Raw genomic sequence first — 22796 nt, 5'->3', positions numbered from 1 at the left:
GGGGAAACCATCCCGGGGGAAACCGCCCCCGGGAAAACCGCCCCTGCGCCGCTCGGGTGGCCCCAGCTCCGGGCACCAACATCAGAAGGATACGGAGCTGTTGGAGTGAGCCCAGAGCAGGCCAAAGTGCTCCAAAGAGGGCTGGAGACCCTCTGGGCTGAAGACGGGAGAGCTGAAGGTGTTCAGCCTAGAGAAGGCTCTGGGGAAACCTTAGAGCCCATTCCAGAGCCTAAAGGGGCTCCAGGAGAGCTGGAGAGGGACTGGGGACAAGGGGGAATGGCTTCCCGCTGCCAGAAGGGAGGGATAGATGAATATTGGGAAGGAATTCTTTGCTGTCAGGATGGGGAGGCCTTGGGACAGGGTGCCCAGAGCAGCTGTGGCTGCCCCTGGATCCCTGCAAGTGTCCAAGGGCTTGGAGCAGCCTGGGATGGTGGAAGATGTCCTTGCCCATCCGAGATGGGCAGAATGAGATGAGCTTTAAGGTCCCTTTAACCAAAATGGTCTGGGATTCTCTGACTCTTTTACTGGGTTTGGTGTTTTTCCACAGGGACAGGGAAAAAAAAAAAAAGTAAAAAGAAGGGATAAAACCCCGTGCTCAGAACCATGGGCTGTCCCAGACACAGCACTGGTACCAATCTGGCGCTGCCTGGCAGCCCAACGCAGCCAAGTGCAGCAAACAGGAGTCACTGCACAAACAGCTCAGGATTCTCCTGGCAACAGCCTCCTCTGGCTCGGGGCTGAGCTCCTGCCAGCAGGGGCCACAGCCCAGGGCTGAACAGCACCCTCTGCACGGAGGAAACCTCCCTGGTCACTGCTCCTGGTCCTTGTCCCTTCCTGGGGCTATTTGCAGGGTGTTTTGCAAACAGCTCTGTGCTGAGGCTGGGGGGTCTGGGTGCCTCTGGCCACCTCAAGGTTTCCACTTCTGTATTTCCATTTGTGTAATTTCAGAGGCACAATTTGGGGGCTCCATTTCATCTGATCCAGGAACGTGGCCCCTCGCTGACCAGGGGTCAGAGGTGCTGTTTAGCCTCTGTCACCCCAGTCCAGCTCTGTCACCTGCTCCTTTGGCACTGTCACGCCCCACAGAGCTGCTGGACACGGGGCACAAGCAGAGGTGCTGCTGGTCACCAGCCAGCCCTGGGGCTGCCCAAAGTGGCTCAAGTGCCCAAGGCCAGGCTGGACAGGGCTTGGAGCAACCTGATCCCGTGGGAGGTGTCCCTGCCCCTGGCAGGGGTGGAACAAGATGAGCTTTAAGGTCTCTTCTAATCCAAACCATTCCATGATGACTCTACAGTTCCACCTGAGGCCACGAGCTCTGTGTTTGCTCTGGCTGAAGGCATCAGCCTGGAGGGGAAAACACATCTCCTCCTTTGCATCAGTAAAGGCAACACAGAGCAAGCAAAGTGGGGGTGGCAGAGAGGGAGAGGCTGCCTCTCTTCTCCCCTTTCTGCTCCCCAAAAAGCTCTGGATATTGGAGGGACAGGGCTGTGGGTGTGCATCAGGCAATGATCCAGCTGGAGAGATGGGCTGGAGATGCTGCCAAATATTTAATACAAAAATATCCCATCAGAAGACACGAAGGGCTGTGCCAGGAGGACATTTGTCCCACAGACAACTCCTGCATGTCGAGCAGGGCTAGGAGGGGCCAAGCACTGCTGGGTGGGCACAGAGCTCTGCGTTTGGGGCAGCACGGGATACCAGAGGAATATTGTTCCAGTGCCTCCTTTCCTTACATGCTCTGCTCAAAGAGCAGGAGCTGGATTGTCACTGTGGCTGGTCACCCCACCACTACATTGGGAAAACCTGTGGCATTAGGGCTTTGTGGGCTGCAAGAAGGAAGCCCAGAGCATTTGTGGGGTGGAGAAGGGAATTAGAATCATGGAATCATTCAGGTTGGAAAAGATCTTTAAGTGCATCCAGTCCAACTGTTCCCCCAGCACTGGGGGCCACCATCTAACTCTTGTCCCCAGATGTTACATCCCCATGGCTTTCAAATTCCTCCAGGGATGGGGACTCCCCAGCTTCACTGGGCAGTCTGTGCCAGGCCTGGACAGCCCTTTCCATGGAAAAATTTTCCCTAATATCCAATCTAAATCTTCCCTGGCATACCTTGAGGCTGTTTCCTCTCATTTCCTCTGCAGCTGCACTGTTCAGAGACATGCAGGGAAGGTGACTCCCAAGGTGATCCACAGGAGCTGCCAGCACTCCATCAGGATTCCTGCACTGCAGGCAGATTTATGTGGCTTCAACAAAATAAACATTAGAAACTGTGGTTTGCACTGGTCAGTGATCCTCACTGCTCTGGGAGTAGCAGCAGGAGGGAGCTGCTATCTCCATGAGCTCCAGGAGACTGGACATGAATAAGGAAAACAGTCAAAGCTAAAAACCCTTTAGACTCCTGGACCTCTGGAGATTTCCTTGGAAAAGGATGAGGGGCAGCCGAATTTTCTTCATGGAAATCTCATGGGAAAAGGGAAAACCTCCATGCCAAAGGAGCAAAGGAGCAGGTCCCTCTGTCTGTGCCAAGATCAGGAATACATCTCAGATGGGTCCTGGGAAGCTGGATGTAACCAAGTAACCAGGATCCTAGCAACAGGCTTGATGGGAGGATTTAAAGATAGAAAAAAAAGTAGGAGCAAAGCAAACAATGGGAAAATATTGTCTCATTCCCCAAACTCCCAACCCTAGAGCAGGATAAATCAGCTCCAGGCAGGGAGAGGTACTTTGGTTGTTTTGGTTTTTTTTTCCCTTTTCAAAGCAAACAAAGTATCAGTCACAGATGAGGATTTTTTTAAACCACTTTTACAGGTGTCATTTGTACAAATCAAAGCGTCCCTTGAAAATCTCATCATTACAAACATACAAAGAAACGATGTTGGTGCTACAAATCAGCTATGCAACGGCAGGAGCAATTTATCACGATTAAAAACTCTACTGAACAGTATTTACAGGGCCTTTCTCCCTCTTTTTATTTCTGTATGTTGAGGGAGGGAAAAAAGCAAAGCCCACAGTTAAAAAAACTCCCACCAATGCAGTTCATTTTCTAAAAGTATAAAACTGGGTGAGTTTTTGCCACACTCAGGCAAAGTGTAACAATTTCTCGTTTTGCTTGTTTTCACATCAAAAGTCTCTTAGAAAAACCAAAAACAAACACATGGCAGTGTCCGATGAAATGTGCTCCTTCCATGCCAGAAGCCAACATCATCCCAAAAAGTGCCTTTGAGTAAAATCAACTTTAGTAACAAATAAGAAACAAAAGGATGAAAAAAGTAATCACAAGCTCTAGTTAAAAGCTTCATCAAAGCCCTGACGGAGCAGCCGCCCTGCAGCAAAAGCATGAGTTCTCTTACCTACCTCCAGCCCCTGCTCGGGGGTCTCCAAGCCCTGAGATGTTTCTCCACTCCCTGACTGGCGGTCGGGATGTCGAGGAGCTCCTGCCAGCCTGGAGCTGTGTGGTGCTCCCTCTCCAAGTGCTTTTTATCCACCACCATCACCCCAAAAGAGGTGTCTGGGGGGCCCAGCCCAGCTGGTCTGGCTGGAAGGGTCATGGCAGCCGTGCTGTTTTGGGGCAGCACATCCCTGGTACAGGGAACTCTCATAGCCCTTTGATCCTGCTGGAATCAGCAGTGAGAAAAATCCCTGGAGTGCCCCAAAAAACACTCCCTGGCTCGGGTTGCTGCCTGAGTAAGTGCTTTCCTGGAGCCAACCTGGCCCCTGCATCTGGAAGGGGCAGGGAAAGGGGAAAGAGAGGGAATATCCGAGCCTTGAACTCTCTGTGTGAAGAAATGGAGTAAGAGACACTTGATCGCACCAAGCTGCAGAAATCATCAAAATCCCAGAGGTCACCACAAAACTAGGGCACTGGGGGGCTGGGGGGAATTCTGGGTGGGTTGTGGGCTGTATCATTCCACTTTGGCTCCCAACCCAAAAGCTCTGATCATAAAAACAAGGAAACACAAAACCAGGCAGTTTGGTTGCCAAGTTGACAGAGAAAATAAGAAAAAAACAAAACAAAACACAAAAATCTTCCAAGATAAATACATGGCCCCCATTTTGGAAGCATCTTCAAAAAGCTGGATCAACTGTTGTCAGCAGTGGCACAACCTTCCAGGAACACCTGTTGGGCTGGTGAGTTCTCAGCTCTCTTTTGAAGAAGGAACAGTTCAAGGGGAAAAAAAAATCCAGCTCCCACCACACGCAGCTCCCATTTTATCTGCAGAACAACTGGCCATGGCAATTCCCTCACAGCAGCAGGCTGGGAACCAGCAAGGAGCCACTAATGCAGCAGGTTCCTGTTTGCTCATGGAAAGGGCTGGCAGTGGTAGCAACTGGTTAGGAAAAGATTTCTTCCAAAAAACAGTACTTCAGGGGGGATTTAGGAAGGCTGGGACCTCTCCCCATGGACTGAAACTGGGCACACTCAAGCATGCTGTCAGAAGGTAACACGCACCAGGGATTCCCATGGAGTCCAGGTCTGGGCTTCCAGCGATCCAGCAGGCCTCCCACACTCCTCAGCTAGTGCTGGGGAAAGCTCCCAGGCTGGGGGCTTGGCTTTAAGGGGAGGTTATTGCTCCTGACTTCTCAGGCTTCTTGCCTTTTGACAGGGCAGCTGCTTGCTTCAGGAGTTCTCTGTTCTTGGCCTGGAAATGGGGAACACAGGTATTTAGTGGCACGGATCATCATTAGCTCCTGGGATCCCTGTGCAGAATCCTGCACACAGCTGGAAAGGGGGGCAGATGTTGAGCTCACCTCTGATCTCCTAGAGAGGGCTCTACCATCCCAGCCCCACAGGAAAAGACAAAATTATAGAACCCACAAGACTGTTCAAAAATTAATCATATGAACAGTTCAAAGCACCTACAACACACTGAGAGGATCTGAACTTTGATTTTACAGCCACTGAAAAAGGTTTCCAGAGACTCAAGCAGTACCAGCAGAAATAAACCATCTGGACTCCAGAGGGTTCAGGGCAGTCCCAGCCTGAGCTGAGCACAGACATGGAAAGCCCCAAGAGAGGGAGGTGGCTGGGGCACACCTGCTCTTGGGTCTGATGCTCCTTTACCTTCAGAAACAGCACACCCAGCCCTCTCCACACCACATCCCAACATTCCACATGCCCCGTGGAGGGATTCTCACAGGCACCAGCACTCTGACAGCAGCTGGAGGCCTGGAACCTGCCTTCCACTGGGATACTTCCCCAGAGTGGGTGTGGATGGAGGAGGGGCTGTTTCCTCAGGGCCAACAGAGGCCTTTTGTCTCATCCCCTCCCACCTCTCATTGCTGGGGCTTTAGATCTTTATATACCCAAAGTAATTAAAGGGTGCAAAGTTCATTCCTGGGTCTGATTTCTTCCCCTTTGACCGGATCCCTTCAGTGGCTCAAGCTATTCATGCTGATAGTCTGCTGTGTTTCCACAGCCATGACAAGAATCCTGCTCTCCCTGCTTCCATCAGCTCAGGGACTTCTTTATTTGGACTAGAGATACAGGGTGAAAAGAACTGCCAATTGTTCCTTTGTTCTCTCTGGTTACTGCTCACACAAATGACAGGGAGGTGATTTAGAGGCTCAGGAAGCTGACAAAGGTTCTGCAGACTGAAGAAACAGGTTCAAACCTGATTTTGGCAATAAGTAAAATGAGTTTGATGGCTCCTGTCTAGTCCATAAGGGACACAACATAGCACTTTACAACACAGTAAGTGTGAGCCTGAGTAGAGAGCAGCAAAGTAGGTGTAAATGGGGGTTGGGATGCAATGCAGAGCTGAGGAGGGGCTAGCCTGGCAGCACAGAGACTGTAGGACAGGGTTGAGAAACATTAGCAGAGCTCTGTGTGCAGTAGCTCACAGGCTGTTCTGATCAGGAGTGTCCTCAGTCCCTCCTGGGTACAACACAGACAATGCTGTCACCTGTAACTGCTCCATGACTTCCTTGTGTGTCTTCTCCATTTGGTTCATCTTTGCCCTCATCTGTGATTCCTGGTACTGCAGGTCGGCTTTCAGCTCCGTGATCTGTGCAGAAAGCAGGAAGGAGCAAGTGAGCTGGAAGAGGCAACAACTGCCCTCACCACAGACACCCCTGTATGGAAAGTGTCTCTACAGAAGTGTGTGAGACTGGCTGAGGTCACAGGCATGCTGGCAGTGCTGAGGGGCTGCAGTGAGACCAGAACTGTGTCACTGAGACCACAGAGCACCAGCAAGGGCCAGCACTGCATTTCTCCAAGCAGCAGCATGTTTATTCCCAGCCTTGCCCACACACAGAGGTCTCCAAGAAAGTGGTCAGGAAATGACCCTTTATGAAATGAGATCCCCTGGGTGGGTCCAGAGGGCCTCTTTGGAAAGGAGGCAGCCTGGAAACAGCCAGATATGTTAACTCCAAGAGAAAAAGCCAGGCTGTGTCAGAGTGTGATCTGTGAGAACATGTCAGCCTGCTGGGGGGAAGCAAGCCAAGGACTGTACCTTCTTCTCCTTCTCCAAAATCATCTGATCCTTCTGGTGAAGCATCTTTTTTAAAGTAGCCACTTCCTCCTTCAGCTGGGCAATGATGACAAAGTGGTCGGTGCCAGGGGAGTCCAGGGCGAGGTCTGGAGAAAAACTGCAGCAAAGAACAGGGAGAGCCCTCAGCAAAACCCTCAGGGAAACTCCCACGGGTGCACTCAGAGAATGGGAATCATTTCATGATCATTCATGATCCTTTTTCAAACCAGAGAGTTGAAGACAGCAATCGGAGAGATAATCAAACTTTATGCATCCCTTTGGAAATCTGTTTGCTCACAAGCAGTACTTGGATGCACTGCAAAACTTCCCACTGAATGTAAACAAACATTCTGGCAAGGAGGGGACATGAAAGAGAAACAAATAACCTCCAAGTTCAACAAACAGAGCAAAAGGAAACAGCTAAATTGTCCTGAGCAAGGAAAAGGGGTAAAAAACATACTAGACCTCGTAATATGGTTCTGCCATGACAAAGCAATTTAGGGAGAAGCTTCATTATTCCAGAGTAGGAAAAACTCTCCAGGAAGACAGAGAAATAGCTGAGCACATCACCTGTACACCACCAGGTACTCTACATCTGAGCCACCACCAGCAGAGCTATCTGTGCATGAGTCAGTGCTGCACTGGTAAGTCACAGAGCTCCCCAGGAGTCACCCGGTGACCCAGGCAGGCACGTGCAGCCCTGTGCACAGGAACCTTCCAGACCATAAGACACAACAAGCTGCAGCCACAAGGCCCAGGGAACCCACCTGATTCTTCCCTGCCTTCTGTTCCATCCCTAAAGACAATTTTTATCTCCTTGTGCTAAGTGGCAGCACACTCCCAGCCACACACCCCTGAAACTGCTGCATAGAAATTGAACAGTAATAAGACAACAAAGCTTCACCCAGAAGATTACTTCAAGCCTGGCTGTTATCAGATAAATAAAAAAAAAATTGTCAGGGTCACCCAAAGCCTGACTTTTTTTTAAAAGCCTTCAGAGTAGGTCAACACCCAGCTTTAAAGCTGGGAGCTGCAGCAGTGGGGAAAGCATGGTCTCAACCCAAAATTCTGCCTCTCTCAAGGATGTTTCTATCTCTGAGCTTCCAGTCCCCAACCTGTACCCTAAGGCAGAGAGTACTTGCTGCTCACTTCACACGGGGTCTCCTCCAGCACCTGGAAATGATCCATTTTCTAATTAAAAGCACTGCAGCCTGCTTTGACAGGACTCATTAGTAAGGATGTGGCAGGGGAAAAGGCTGGCTCCCCCACTGTGCTGGGGATCTACAGAGGGAAACCAAGCAGAGGCAGCTGAGAGTCAGAGGATGGCCCTGAGGCACTGGGAGAGAAAACCTTGCAGAGGAAAACTCAGAACTGAGGGTCTGCCTGGAGCAGAGGAGCCCTGCACGGCTAAAACATGCTGACAGCAGAGTCCACACTAAGATGTGGCAGCTCTCTGGGCACACTGGTGCCAGCTCTGTGCTAGCCAGAGAGGTTCATACCCACACACTAGCACAGAACAACTCCACTTTAAAACTTCCCCAATAGTTTTCCCAAGTGGAGGCTGTGCAAGATGATGGTGTGTGCTCCAGCACCTTTCTGTGTGCAAGCACATTATTAACAGCAGCTTTAATTTCCCACTCAGTGTAAATATGCTGGGGAGGAGAGAAATAAATTTAAAAAACAAAACCAACAGTAACCAACAGCACAGAGAAAAGGAAGGCTTCCTCACTAATTCCCTCTGTCTGAAAACAATCCCTTGACACACCACTCCTTTGCCCAGGCACGCTTCCCTCCTGCCATGCACTGGGGTGATAAAGAGTGCCAGGGGATGTCCACATTTCCCTGAGCATCTCCAGCATGAAAAATTCCCTGCCTGGCAACAGTTGCTGCCCAGCACACTGCGAAGCCAGGAAGGTGAGAGCCAGCCCTGCCACCCAGTGGGGACAAGGAGGGGACAGGAGGGCCACAGCCTTGCACAGAGCACCCATCCCTGGGGCTTCTGCACCCACCAGGGGGGAGCAGCCGGCTTGAGACCTCCTCCTGGAGGGGTATAAAATACCAAACTGGTATTTTCCTGTCCAGTTGCTGCAAAATGCCCCTTCAAATGTGTTAAGGTGCTAAATAAAGAAGGAGGTTTGTTTTTTTTTTCCCTTTTCCTTTGTATTTTTTTAAAGACAGACAAGATAGTAAACCCCATGTTACAGAAGCAGCCTGAGACTCCAAAATTTGAAGGAAAACTGCCAAACACAAGCCAGTCCTTTCCTTTAACAAACAGATCAAAATTAAACCAAAAAAGAAAAAAAAATTTTCCTCTACAAATAAACTCAAGATGCAGCCCCTTGGGATAGGTCAGGGGGACATGAGCTCTCCATGTCTGAACAGCCTGAAAGGCACACTGCTAATTAAAGGGAAATGATTGAGCTCCTGTTGTTTTCAGCAGAGACAGAGGACAAAAATGGAGCTGTTCCCAAGGCACCTGCCTCTCTCTATTGATTGGAACAGAAACCAAATCGACTGCCTTAAACTCCACACCTGTTAAATGGCAGAAATTAGGCGAGGCAAATGCCAAGCTTAAAGATTTTGCTATTCAAGTCAGGCTGGCATGAAGAGGCAGAGACCAGGCACTAAACCAGCATCCACATTTCACCTTAGACAAAAACCACCTGCAGAGCTGCTCCAGCTCTGGGCCCCCAACATCAAAAGGATTTGGAGCTGCTGGAACGAGCCCAGAGGAGGCCACGGAGATGTTCCAAGAGCTGGAACCCCCTGCTCTGAAGCCAGGCTGGGAGAGCTGGAGGTGTTCAGCCTGGAGAAGGCTCTGGGGAAACCTTAGAGCCCATTCCAGAGCCTAAAGGGGCTCCAGGAGAGCTGGAGAGGGAGTGGGGACAAGGGGGAATGGCTTCCCGCTGCCAGAAGGGAAGGAGAGATTCCTTGGGAAGGAATTCTTCCCTGTGAGGGTGGTGAAGCCCTGGCAGAGTTTACCCAGAGCAGCTGTAGCTGCCCCTGGATCCCTGCAAGTGTCCAAGGCCAGGTTGAAGGGGACTTGTAGCAATCTGGGATAGTGGAAGATGTCCCTGCCCATGGAAAGGGGCACAATGAGATGAGCTTTAAGGTCCCTTCCAACCCAAGCCATTCGGGGATTCTATGAAAAAACAACCTCCACTCAGTGCAGTTCAGCCCAAGTCACAGAGCTTTAAACTATGCCAGGACTTTCCTATGCAAATAAGGATCTTTTTACAAATGAACTTCACTGCTGAGCACCCTGAGGCACCGCTGCCCTCCCCCTGCCAGCAGTGCTGTCACTGCCTGGTGTTACAAGCACAGTTTAGCACCTTGTCTGCAGTGACAGGAGAAGGGACTGCAGTGTGCTCATCTGCAGAGTCTGCTGCATAAAAACCCTTTGCCAGCACTGGCACAAGATAATGGGCACACCAAGACTGCCCCAGTTAGGACCAGCTGCAGGGGCTGGAGGTGAAGCTGGTGTGCTGGGCAGCACAAAACCATGGGGACTGGCAGCACAGAAGGATTAGTAAGGCCAGGTCTGCTGCAAGTCACTGGGAGAGAAAACTACTCCCAGTGCAGCAGCAACAGAGCTGTTTGTTCCTCCCAGAGCTCACCCAGAACGAACCATTCAACACCACCCTTTAAATGACTGCTGGAAATCACCCTGTCCACATATCATAGCCATTGTGAGCAACAACCACCCTGAAATATGTAAACAGAGGGACTTCAGTACGACACAGTAAAGGAATTTCTACCATATCCAAGAAGAAGCAGTAATTTCAGAGAAGCTGGACCCTGACTGAAGGTGTTGCCAAAATCAACTGAGCTCAAATATGCCCAAATGTTGCCCATTTGAGGGCTACACCAGAGGTTTGGCTGGAGCCAGGGTACAGGATGTTGGGGCTGATCTCAGCAGGGAGGAGGTGCTGGTTGTGCCAGTTTGCTCCAGACTCTGCTGCTGCTGCTGTTGCAAACACCCTTGTGCTGCAGCAGACCTTAACTCCATGCTCAGGCTGTGCCAGACACCAACGTGACTCTGGGAGGGACAATCTGGTAGTTGTATAAAGGGGAAGGATTTGGGGGCTCACCCTCATAAAAGAACCCTCAGCAACTCCAAACCCACACTTAAGGAACCCCCATTATTATTCCTCTCAAGACATGCAGCCATTTGTCTATTTAAGGCAGCTGCAGCTTGCCTTTTCTGCTGCATGTCGCTGAAGCTCTTTAGTTGCTAAATTTACACTTGGTTTGTTACTGGAACTCATCAAAAAAAGCCTGTGGCAAGGCCTACAGCCTTGGCAGGAGCCAGACTGACAATATCTGACATGAGAGCAAAAGGAACGCTGTTGATTCCTTCAATACATGCTCCTGTTTTCCAAACAAACAGCTGACCAACCCAGAGCACAGGTCATTTTGCTTTTTGGGTATTTTCAAGCCAGCAGGGCTGTTACAATGAGCCCAGGATTTAATGAGGAGATAAAAACAGCTGGTGAAGTCCTACAGCCCAGAGCAGTGGCCTCTCTGGAGGGAAAGCTGCACCAGTACTGATAGGCTGCACCAGTTCTACCAGGAGCCTGTTTCCATTCCCTCCTCTGGCTCCACCAGCACTGAAGGCAATGGAATTCTAACCCCTCCACACTCAGCCACGGCTCCTAAGTCACAATTAGTCCTTAAATTTTTCCAGCTTTTAACTGAAAAAGCTGTTCAGATGATAAAAGGTCTTTCAGACCACTCTGTGGATGCCACTGCCCTATAAAATTATTAAAGTTCTATTTCACAGAATCACAGAACCCCAGAATGGTTTGGGTCAAAGGGACCTTAAAGCTCATCTCGCTCTGCCCCCTGCCATGGGCAGTGTCACCTTCCACTAGATGAGGCTGTCCTAAGCCCCATCCAACCTGGTCAGGAACACTTCCAGGGACAGGCATTTCCCATGGGAGCATTTTACAGTGACAAGGTGTCAACAGTATCTACAGGAGAGACCTGTGATCTCAGAGGCACTGAAGGCAGGTAGTGATGAATTAATTACCAGTGTCTTAACAAACCCTTTGGCACTAACTATGCTCTGGTCCATGCTCCCAAATCCCTGCTGTTTAGAAAGAGATCCGTTGAGAGGGAGAGTTCCCGTGTATGAGGCAGTTCCCAGGGAGGGAGGGGAGAAAACAATAGGTGATCTCACTTCAGGATGTCAATGCCTTGAGCAACAGGACAATGGTGGGCCCCGAGAGTCTGTTGGGAAGCAGCCCACTGCGCCAACGTGGACGGGGCCCTCTGGATAAGGGGGCAAAGCATCTCGGGAGAGGAAGGAACGCTGAGAATCAGAGAGGAAAGGCAGGAATGAAAATATGCATGCACAAGACCATAAAAACACAAATCCATCTCAATCTCCTGCTTCTGCTAGTGACTCCCATTCTGCTGCACAGGCGGCCGGCATCAACGTGATGCAGCACCAAGTGTGACAACAGAATGGGGTCGATGCTTTCCTAGAACCATGGAATGGCTTGGGCTGGAACAAATCTCAAAGAGCATCTTGTTCCATCCCCTTGCCATGGGAAGGGACACCTTCCACTAGACCAAGCTGCTCCATGACCCATCCAACCTGGCCTGGAACACCTCCAGGATGGGGAGTCCACAACCTTTCAAGCAAAGCTGTTTGATTGCTTGTCTCTGCCCCAAAAGCAGGAGGGGACATGGGAAGTGGGTCTGGATCTTCTGTCCTCTGAGGGTCTCCCTGCAGACCAGTCTGACAGACCTCAAAGCACAAAACCTGCAGACCTCACCAGCCCCTCTCTCCCTGAGACATGATAAAGTTGGTCTGACTGTTGGGGCGTTCAGCCAACATCACCTCGATCCTGCTCCATCCAAGCAGGTCAGGTGCTCAGTATTCTTTTCCTCTTCAAGTCTATGTCTAGATTCCAGGCAGCACTGGCCTGCCAGGCTCTAGGGCAGCCCCTCGAGGTCTCAAAGCCCAAGGCCCCTGCTCTAGCATAAGAGCTTCCTGTTATTCACACACAACTCTGTCTTACATAAACTCAGCAAACAAACCCCCCACCCACAATTTCCCCATGTTACAGGCTCACCTGTCACCATTGGCAGATATGGCATCAAACTTGGCTTTCTTCTTTGGGATTTCATTCTGAATGGAAGACGTGGATAAGGTTTTCTGGCTAGAAAAAGGAGGAAATTGTATGTCAGAACCTGAATGACTTTCAGTCTAAGACACAGAGGCAGATAAATATTCCCACCCACTTTGATCCTATTAAAACAGTATTTCCCAGTGCTAAAACGATAAAAAAATCATTCCTTGAAGAGTAGCTGGAGACTAAAAATAAACAGAAAACAATGAGTCAGTGCAGCATGTAGGTGAAGAACTCCTGCTTAAAATCTGCATTTTAATAATTAAATTTTACAAATGCAACTTGGCTTTCACAGTGTACAAGCTCAGTAAGTTGGATCACTAAGGAGCACAAGGCTGTACCAGCACAGTGAGGTTTGCAAATCAGCAAAGAGTGACTTAGCCAGACTGCCCTGAACTCAGACCCTGCCCAAACCCCTCCCCAAGGTCACCTGTTATAGTGGCTGCCACTGCTGAGCCGACTGAACTGCTCCTTCTCCTGCAGGCTGCCTCGGGAAGAACTGCTCAGGTGTTTGCACTGCTCTTTGGTCTTCTGCAGGACTCGTTTATAGGACAGTGTGCACAACCAGCACAGCAGCTTTCCATCCACCTGGAAGGGGAGACAGAAAGAAGTTTTGGTCTTTTTTCCTGCCCAAAAAGCAAATAGAGAAAAGACAAGAAGCACTTTCAAGCTTAGGGTTACACATGAACAAGCAGGGACTCAAAAAGAATGCTCTGAATGGACAGGCAGTCACTGGAAACCAAAGGAGCAAGGGTGTCTGCTCCAGGAGGCTCAGCAGGGCACCGACTGCGGCTGCAGCATCCCAAACAACAGATGTTTACAGTTTACTCAAGGAGACACACCTCCTACACAGCTCTCAGGGTGTTTGAGCAAAGGGTGTATAGAAGCCATGGAAGGGGTTTCCTGGTGGAGGCATGACACTTGTAGCTCCTCAGGCTATGGAACAAATATCATTCCCCCTCCCTCTCCCCACATAGCACCTCACACTTCATTCAGAGGTCTCTGCTCCTCTGCCAGCTCTTGGGCCAAGTTCAAGAGATCTTTCTTACAAGATCTGGCAGAGGCACACAGGGGTTCAAAGATTAAACAGCTCTAAACCAGAGCAAAGCTCAACTCTAGAAAACACTTCAAAACCAAGAGACATCGATCATGGAATGATTTGGGTAGGAAGTGACCTTAAAGCCCATCCCATTCCACCCCTGCCATGGCAGGGACACTTCCCACTGTGCCAGGCTGCTCCAAGCCCCAAGCCCTGTCCAGCCTGGCCCTGGGCACTGCCAGGGATCCAGGGGCAGCCACAGCTGCTCTGGGCACCTGTGCCAGGGCCTCACCACCCTCACAGGGAGGAATTTCTTCCCAGTATTCCATCTAACCCTGTCCTCTGGCAGTGGGAAGCCTTTCCACCTTGTCCTGTCAGTAAATGCTGCAGAAGATGTACAGAAGATGGGCAGAGGATCACTGTGATCAGCCCTTTTACCTTTTCAGCCTTTAACACAAATACTGACCTTCTTCCTGTCATCCTTGCGGTCAAATGCACACTGCTGCTTGCACTGCTCACACGAGTGAGGAGGACCATACTTCTTCTCTGAGTTGGTGCAACGCTGGCACTTGTTTCCAATAAATGCTGCTATGATGTTGCAGTACTGGCAGGGTTTTGGCTTTAAAAAATAAGAACAACTGCTACAGCCTTCTAACTACAATAGTACACTGCTCGTTCCCATTCTCCCCATAATTTCAAACTTTTATTTCCTTATTCCACACAGAGTATAATGCTGATCCAGGAGACAAAACTCCATCTGGATCCCTGGTCTCCAGCTAAGTGAATTTAGCCATGGCACTCAGACCATTTATCAAGTGCTGTAAAATCTTTAGAAAAAACCAACAAAATAGAGCCAATCAAAATCTCTATTTCAGATTTCAGACAAGCAGGAAATAAAGATTTATCACTGCTTTCTGCAGCAATCTCAGTCTGTGTAAGCAGTCTTGTTGCTACTGGGTATCAAACAGATCATTTCCTGGCCTCAGACGATGCAAAGCTCTTTTTTGTGCTAAAAGAACAGAAAAAGTCAAAGCTCTATGCTTGAGTGACCCATATTATTGATTGGTCATGCTCTTATAGCTGAGCCAGTCCATAAATGCTCTGAGATTTCAGCAGGATAAAGACAAGAGAGATGAAAGAAGAGAGGCTGGGGAGGCTGAGCCCCCTCACTTACTGTGCCGTAGAGCTTCACGTTCTGAGCACACTTCTTGCATATCGTGTTGGTTTTGCTGTTAAGAAGGACAGATCACTCTGTTAACACATTCCAACAGAAATGAGACCTCTGTGGTTGGGGTGCCTGGCTCAGATCCCAGGACCCTGCTTAGGATCCCAGCCTCCCCTCGGCTCTGGTGATGAGGCTGGACTCAGCCCCTCTAGCAACTCAGATACCAAAACGCTTTTCCTGTCCCCATCTGGCTGAGGATAAATGGCCAAAAATTACTAGGAGGTGTCTTTTAATTAAGGCATCCCCAGATGACACTTGGTTTTGTCCATACAAACACAGGATTTGATCACTGACTAACTGGCAGTGAGTGATTCAGCATCAGGGCAGGCCTCACTCTGGAAGTCATGGCAGGAGAGGGCAGAGGTGTATTTGTCCAACAAACACAGGAAGGAACACCTCACACAAGGGCCACACACAGCTCTGTGTTTACCAATCCTCCCTCTGACAGCTACACCACTTGTCAAAATGCAAAAAGACAAGAGCCCAGCTAAGGGACACACGGCAGGAAATAAATGTTGGACACCAGGCATCAGGCAAGAGGAAAACTCATGGGAAGATGCATCTGACTAAAAAAAAAAACCAAGCAAAAGGTGTAATCCAAGTGCACTACAGACACCCCAACTCAGCCAGCAGATCTCTGGAGGTGGCCAAAGGTCCCCCAAGTCCTCCACAGCAATAATCTACAGGCTGAGGCACAGTCACTGAAGGTGTGGAAGCATTACAGCTCCCCAGGTGTGATCACTCTACCTGAAACCTGGATCTCCCCCGTTCCACAAGCATTTACCTCTCCTGCTGGAATTCAGTCCTGCAGTAAGTGCATTTAACAATGGGATGAGCAATCCGGCACTCCTGCAACAACAGAGGTGTTTCATGAGGTGCAGTGCTGCTCCCCAAACCCCCTTTCAAGCTTAGGGTTACACATGAACAAGCAGGGACTCAAAAAGAATGCTCTGAATGGACAGGCAGTCACTGGAAACCAAAGGAGCAAGGGTGTCTGCTCCAGGAGGCTCAGCAGGGCACCGACTGTGGCTGCAGCATCCCAAACAACAGATGTTTACAGTTTACTCAAGGAGACACACCTCCTACACAGCTCTCAGGGTGTTTGAGCAAAGGGTGTACAGAAGCCATGGAAGGGGTTTCCTGGTGGAGGCATGACACTTGTAGCTCCTCAGGCTATGGAACAAATATCATTCCCCCTCCCTCTCCCCACATAGCACCTCACACTTCATTCAGAGGTCTCTGCTCCTCTGCCAGCTCTTGGGCCAAGTTCAAGAGATCTTTCTTACAAGATCTGGCAGAGGCACACAGGGGTTCAAAGATTAAACAGCTCTAAACCAGAGCAAAGCTCAACTCTAGAAAACACTTCAAAACCAAGAGACATCGATCATGGAATGATTTGGGTAGGAAGTGACCTTAAAGCCCATCCCATTCCACCCCTGCCATGGCAGGGACACCTCCCACTGTGCCAGGCTGCTCCAAGCCCCATCCAGCCTGGCCCTGGGCACTTTCAGGGATCCAGGGGCAGCCACAGCTTCTCTGGGCACCTGTGCCAGGGCCTCACCACCCTCACAGGGAGGAATTTCTTCCCAGTATTCCATCTAACCCTGTCCTCTGGCAGTGGGAAGCCTTTCCACCTTGTCCTGTCAGTAAATGCTGCAGAAGATGTACAGAAGATGGGCAGAGGATCACTGTGATCAGCCCTTTTACCTTTTCAGCCTTTAACACAAATACTGACCTTCTTCCTGTCATCCTTGCGGTCAAATGCACACTGCTGCTTGCACTGCTCACACGAGTGAGGAGGACCATACTTCTTCTCTGAGTTGGTGCAACGCTGGCACTTGTTTCCAATAAATGCTGCTATGATGTTGCAGTACTGGCAGGGTTTTGGCTTTAAAAAATAAGAACAACTGCTACAGCCTTCTAACTACAATAGTACACTGCTCGTTCCCATTCTCCCCATAATTTCAAACTTTTATTTCCTTATTCTACACAGAGTATAATGCTGATCCAGGAGACAAAACTCCATCTGGATCCCTGGTCTCCAGCTAAGTGAATTTAGCCATGGCACTCAGACCATTTATCAAGTGCTGTGAAATCTTTAGAAAAAACCAACAAAATAGAGCCAATCAAAATCTCTATTTCAGATTTCAGACAAGCAGGAAATAAAGATTTATCACTGCTTTCTGCAGCAATCTCAGTCTGTGTAAGCAGTCTTGTTGCTACTGGGTATCAAACAGATCATTTCCTGGCCTCAGACGATGCAAAGCTCTTTTTTGTGCTAAAAGAACAGAAAAAGTCAAAGCTCTATGCTTGAGTGACCCATATTATTGATTGGTCATGCTCTTATAGCTGAGGCAGTCCATAAAGGCTCTGAGATTTCAGCAGGATAAAGACAAGAGAGATGAAAGAAGAGAGGCTGGGGAGGCTGAGCCCCCTCACTTACTGTGCCGTAGAGCTTCACGTTCTGAGCACACTTCTTGCATATCGTGTTGGTTTTGCTGTTAAGAAGGACAGATCACTCTGTTAACACATTCCAACAGAAATGAGACCTCTGTGGTTGGGGTGCCTGGCTCAGATCCCAGGACCCTGCTTAGGATCCCAGCCTCCCCTCGGTTCTGGTGATGAGGCTGGACTCAGCCCCTCTAGCAACTCAGATACCAAAACGCTTTTCCTGTCCCCATCTGGCTGAGGATAAATGGCCAAAAATTACTAGGAGGTGTCTTTTAATTAAGGCATCCCCAGATGACACTTGGTTTTGTCCATACAAACACAGGATTTGACCACTGACTAACTGGCAGCGTGAGTGATTCAGCATCAGGGCAGGCCTCACTCTGGAAGTCATGGCAGGAGAGGGCAGAGGTGTATTTGTCCAACAAACACAGGAAGGAACACCTCACACAAGGGCCACACACAGCTCTGTGTTTACCAATCCTCCCTCTGACAGCTACACCACTTGTCAAAATGCAAAAAGACAAGAGCCCAGCTAAGGGACACACGGCAGGAAATAAATGTTGGACACCAGGCATCAGGCAAGAGGAAAACTCATGGGAAGATGCATCTGACTAAAAAAAAAAACCAAGCAAAAGGTGTAATCCAAGTGCACTACAGACACCCCAACTCAGCCAGCAGATCTCTGGAGGTGGCCAAAGGTCCCCCAAGTCCTCCACAGCAATAATCTACAGGCTGAGGCACAGTCACTGAAGGTGTGGAAGCATTACAGCTCCCCAGGTGTGATCACTCTACCTGAAACCTGGATCTCCCCCGTTCCACAAGCATTTACCTCTCCTGCTGGAATTCAGTCCTGCAGTAAGTGCATTTAACAATGGGATGAGCAATCCGGCACTCCTGCAACAACAGAGGTGTTTCATGAGGTGCAGTGCTGCTCCCCAAACCCCGCGTGTGCCGCCCTGCACATCCACACAGCTGCAAGCACCCCCTCCCCGTCCAGTCATGCTGAGAGAGCAGGAAGGCGATGGCACCGCCGTGTGTCACAGGCGAGGCAGGCACAGCCCAGGGCTCACCCGTGCCCCACACCCACAGAGCAGGGCCAGGGCGGCCCGGCTCCCAGGGCAGGCACACGCTCTGCCTCGGCTGTTCGCCAGCTTCCTGCACCCCTGCCCGTGCTCTCCTCTCGGCCCAGCCTCCCCAGGTTCCCCATGTTGTCCCAGCCCCAGTGATCCCAGGCCTCTCCAGCTCCTGCCCCGTGTTCCCTGTTTCACCCTGATCTTGCTCTTCTTCCTCAGACTGTGTCCAAACCCACCTTACTCCTCCCAAGGTACCACCAGATCTCCTACAGACATCCCAGATCCTCCCAGGCCTCTGCTCAGGAACAGCTCCCACCTCCCCTCTATTCCCCACAACAACCCCATGACTAACACCCCCAGCACCTCCAAACTGCCTTCGGTGCCCTCAGGTCCCCCTGACAAACAGCTCCCCTAAACAGCCCTTCAACACATGCCCCTAGCCCCATGCTCCAGCCCCTCAAAACCTCCCCAAAACCCCCCAGCCCTCATCCACACCCTCCCACCGCTCCCCCACAGACCCCAAACAGACCCCTCAAGGCCCCAGTGTTCACAAATACTCACAAATACTCACAAATACTCCCAGGATCTCCGCACAAATAGCCCCCCACTTATCCTCAGTTCCTCTAAGAGCCTCCAGACCCCTTTAAAACATTCCTTTGCCTGCTCTCCCTCACAAACAATGCTCCAGGAGGCCCTTTACCCCTCAGACCCCCCAAAACCTCTCACAGACCACCCCCCTCAAATCTCCTCAGGGATCACCCCCCACTTCCCTCACAGCCCCCCTCAGACTTCTCTCCCACCAGCCTCCTCCCAAACCAGCCCCCACAGGCTCCCTCACAGACCTTCCCGCACAGCCCCCTCCCAGCCCGCGCCCAGCCCCTCTCCGGGACCTTGCAGAGCTGCTGGCCCTGGCTGAGCGCCTCGAAGGGGAAGCGCTGGTGGCACTTGGTGCAGGCGTACAGCGCCGCCATCCCGCCGCCCCGCTGACAGGCGCGGCCCGCCCGCCCTCCCGCCCGGCCCGCGCGGCACCGCCCCCTCCCGCCGCCCATTGGCAGCGCGCCGCATCATTCACGCCTCGGCCGCTTCTCATTGGTGAGCGCGCCGTCACTCACCGCTGCGGGGCGGGGCGCGCCGAGGAAGCGTTAACGTCACGGAGGGCGCGGTGACGCAATCTCTCGGCCCCGCGTGACGCGGCGAGCGGGGGAGGTCGCGCGAGATCGGGCGTGGAGAAGGGGGCGGGACTGAGGAAAGACAGGGCTGGGCTGGGCCAGGAGACAGGGCTGGGCTGGGCTGGGCTGTACTGGGCCAGGAGAGGGCTGAGGGCAGGGTGAAGGGGTGCTGGCAGGGCTAAAGCACAGCGAGGTGAAAGGCAGATCTGTGGCTGTCCTGTGGCAGGGGAGGGGAGCTGGGTTAGGGCTGGGCTGGGGAGGGGGGCTGCTGCAGGGAGGGAAGGTCTCTCTGCAGGTGGGTGAAGGAGGGCCAGCACTGCAGGAAGGAATGAAGAGAGCAGAGGAATGTGGGGAGGAGGAGGAGGAGGAGGTGTCCCTGCCTTGAGAGGGAGGTGAGGAGCAGAGCCACCCACTCCAGGGAGGGCTGGAGACACCGGCAGGGCAGTGGGAATATTGTGGCTGGAGGCTTGAGAGGAAGAGGCAGGAGGTTGTGTCTGCGGGGAAAGGAAAACCTCCGTGCCAACGTGCTTCCTCCTGTCGCTGCCTCCAGCAGCTGCAGCTGCTCCTGCACAGCTCCAGCACAGCCTCGGCGCATCCGCAGCTGGCTCGGAGCAGGCTGCAGCTCCCCGGGCTCACGCTGGGTTGGAGCCCAGCTCGGAGCTCCATCCCCAGCCCAGGGCTGAGCTGATGCAGGGCAGCAGAGAAAAGCTGACACAGCTCCAGCTGGGCATGGGGAGCAGGTTTGGCCCCGTTTCCTTTTGGGAACGAGGCTGGACTGAGGCTGCTGCAGCAAGGACCGGTCATCCACTGCACAGAGGCAATAACTGTTCCTCCTTTTCATCAAGGACTTGTCACTTGGTACAACGTGACACAGAACAGGCTTTGGGAAATGGGGGAAATCAAGGCGTTTTGGTGTTAAAAGTTCATTCCAAATCCAAGGTGGAACGAGCAAAAGGCTCCTCACAGTTGTGTGATCTGCTCTGTTTGCTCGACGTTCCTGGGCTCCTACACCCTTCCCTCTTTCTCAGACCTTAAGGGATACCTTGGAGTCTTTGGGAAACTTCTGTCCTTACCTTTTTTCCTACACCAGATGACAGAGTATTCCCGGTCCTGGCTGGTGCAAGTGGTGAAGCTGAAATCCGAGCTGCTCAGGCTTTCCCAAGAAGGACTGGGGGAGTGTCTTGGGTTTTTAGCTTGGCTGCGTGGGTGTGCATAATGAACCGGAATTCTGCTGTGCTTGGCTACCTCGGGGACTCGTTTTAATCACCGGGCAAATGTGCTGTGTGTAGGAGAAATACTTAATTTCACGAGATGAGCTGCATTGTGCTGGATGCTGGGCTGTGATTGGGAAATGCCCGTCGGTGGGAAGCGGCAGGCAGAGCTCGGCAGATGCCTGGGAACAAACCCCTGCTCTGCTCGGGGGCTGCCGTGCTCGGGGGGACTGGGGATGCTCCGATTTTGGGGTTTGGCAGCGCACCTGGAGAAGGGCAGCGCTGTGGATCGTGGAGTCCTGGAACGGTTTGGGTTAAAAGGGACCCCAAAGCCCACCCAGTGCCACCCTCAGGGACACCTCCCACTGCCACAGGTGTCCCCAAGCCCTGTCCAGCCTGGCCTGGGCACTGCCAGGGATCCAGGGGCAGCCAACTCGTTTTAATCACCGGGCAAATGTGCTGTGTGTAGGAGAAATACTTAATTTCACGAGATGAGCTGCATTGTGCTGGATGCTGGGCTGTGATTGGGAAATGCCCGTCGGTGGGAAGCGGCAGGCAGAGCTCGGCAGATGCCTGGGAACAAACCCCTGCTCTGCTCGGGGGCTGCCGTGCTCGGGGGGACTGGGGATGCTCCGATTTTGGGGTTTGGCAGCGCACCTGGAGAAGGGCAGCGCTGTGGATCGTGGAGTCCTGGAACGGTTTGGGTTAAAAGGGACCCCAAAGCCCACCCAGTGCCACCCTCAGGGACACCTCCCACTGCCACAGGTGTCCCCAAGCCCTGTCCAGCCTGGCCTGGGCACTGCCAGGGATCCAGGGGCAGCCCCAGCTGTGCCATCACAGCCAAGAATTCTTTCCTAACATAAAATCTAACCCTACCCTCTTCTAGTTTGACTCCATTCCCCCTTACGCTGTCAACTGAAACCCAAAAATCAGGGTGTGGGGGGTGTGGAGTGGCAGATAGCTGGGGCTGAAGGAGAAGGAATGGTTGGGTTGGAGAATGCGAACAACAAACCTGCCAGAGCAGTCTCGGGTGCCAAGGGAGAAGCGTTTGGCTGAGGAGGAGAGTTTGTAAAGCTGCTACTGAAGGAAGTGTGAGAAGAAACGCTTGGAAAGCCGCTGCCTCGGTGATTTTCCAGCAGAGCCACACTGGCAGCAAAGCAGTTCCAAGCCTTGGGAGTTTAGGAGGCTGTTCAGATCTGTCGGATGCACCCTCTCACTGAGGAATGCTTTGGGCTGGGAGGAATTGTGAAGATTCTCTCTCTCCAATGCCCTGCCGTGGGCAGGGACATCTTCTGTTTGTGCCCCAAAAAGCTCTGGTTGCTGTGTGAGACAGCAGGAGTCTCCCCTGATGGTGGTTTTTGCCATCCTGGGATCTCGGGGTTTTATGTAGAGCACGTCCTTCCCCTGTATGCAGCACCTGGCTCAGTCCTGGGGAGACAGGGACCCCCAGAGCCCCTTCCCCAGCACAGCAGCGCTGTGTGAGCTCTCCCCCAGCCCTCTGGGTCGCCTTGGGGAGCCACAAGGTTGCCAAAGCAAGTTTGATTCAGCTGCTGTTCCTTGACACCGTCTGTGGCTCTCTGTAAATCACTAACAGATAATAATTTCATACTCTGGCTCTGCCTATCCCCCGCCTGCTGAATAATTACCTTGTTTTGTGCAGGCCGTGAGAGGTTTTCACAGATAATTCATCCAGCAGGGAAAGGCAGCCAGATTTTGGGCTGGAGCACATTTTCTGGCCACCTGGCATTGCTGCACAGAGGTCTGCAGCTGCCTCCGGAGGGAAATGTATCCAGGACAGCCGAGGGCAGGGCGAGGAACCAAACCCAGATGAAATCCCAGCCGCCCTTCCTCGGAGAATCATTTAGCTTGGCAAACTCAGCCCACCCTGGGTTTCTGGACGTGTGGACAGATTGATCCCACAGATCTGGATGCTCACAGAGGAGCTGTTTCCCTGGAAGCTGTTTGTGGTGGTGACCCCCGCCTTGCCTCGCTCCCCGGGTCCTGCCTGCCCTGGCTGG

General features: G+C 51.8%; 1 protein-coding gene across 1 annotated transcript; it reads right to left on the bottom strand.

The window, feature by feature from the left end:
- Nucleotides 1–2264: 2264 nt before the first annotated feature.
- Nucleotides 2265–19414, bottom strand: FAM76A (family with sequence similarity 76 member A). The gene is made up of 9 exons (XM_041463138.1): nucleotides 19289–19414; nucleotides 18155–18219; nucleotides 17318–17372; nucleotides 16610–16762; nucleotides 13041–13198; nucleotides 12554–12640; nucleotides 6453–6588; nucleotides 5904–6005; nucleotides 2265–4640 (listed from the first exon to the last, which is right to left on the bottom strand). Exons 1-9 carry the CDS (start codon nucleotides 19367–19369, stop codon nucleotides 4554–4556), a joined length of 924 nt encoding a protein of 307 aa, XP_041319072.1. The 5' UTR covers nucleotides 19370–19414; the 3' UTR covers nucleotides 2265–4553.
- Between the last annotated feature and the right edge of the window lie 3382 nt (nucleotides 19415–22796).

The sequence above is a fragment of the Pyrgilauda ruficollis genome, unplaced genomic scaffold (assembly GCF_017590135.1).
Source record: "Pyrgilauda ruficollis isolate IOZ18807 unplaced genomic scaffold, ASM1759013v1 scaffold162, whole genome shotgun sequence".
NCBI classification, from domain to species: Eukaryota; Metazoa; Chordata; class Aves; order Passeriformes; family Passeridae; genus Pyrgilauda; species Pyrgilauda ruficollis.
Note: the sequence above shows the minus strand (reverse complement) of the source record. Positions and strands in the feature narration are given on the sequence as shown.

What these genes read in the sequence shown, in the direction of transcription:
- FAM76A (XM_041463138.1), bottom strand. Translation starts at nt 19,369, where the DNA reads ATGGCGGCGCTGTACGCCTGCACCAAGTGCCACCAGCGCTTCCCCTTC. An exon ending in AGTGGCAGCCACTATAACAG is followed by an intron (nt 12,641 to 13,040) that starts GTGACCTTGGGG and finishes TCCTTTTTCTAG; the next exon opens with CCAGAAAACCTTATCCACGT. An exon ending in ATATCTGCCAATGGTGACAG is followed by an intron (nt 6,589 to 12,553) that starts GTGAGCCTGTAA and finishes TCTTTGCTGCAG; the next exon opens with TTTTTCTCCAGACCTCGCCC.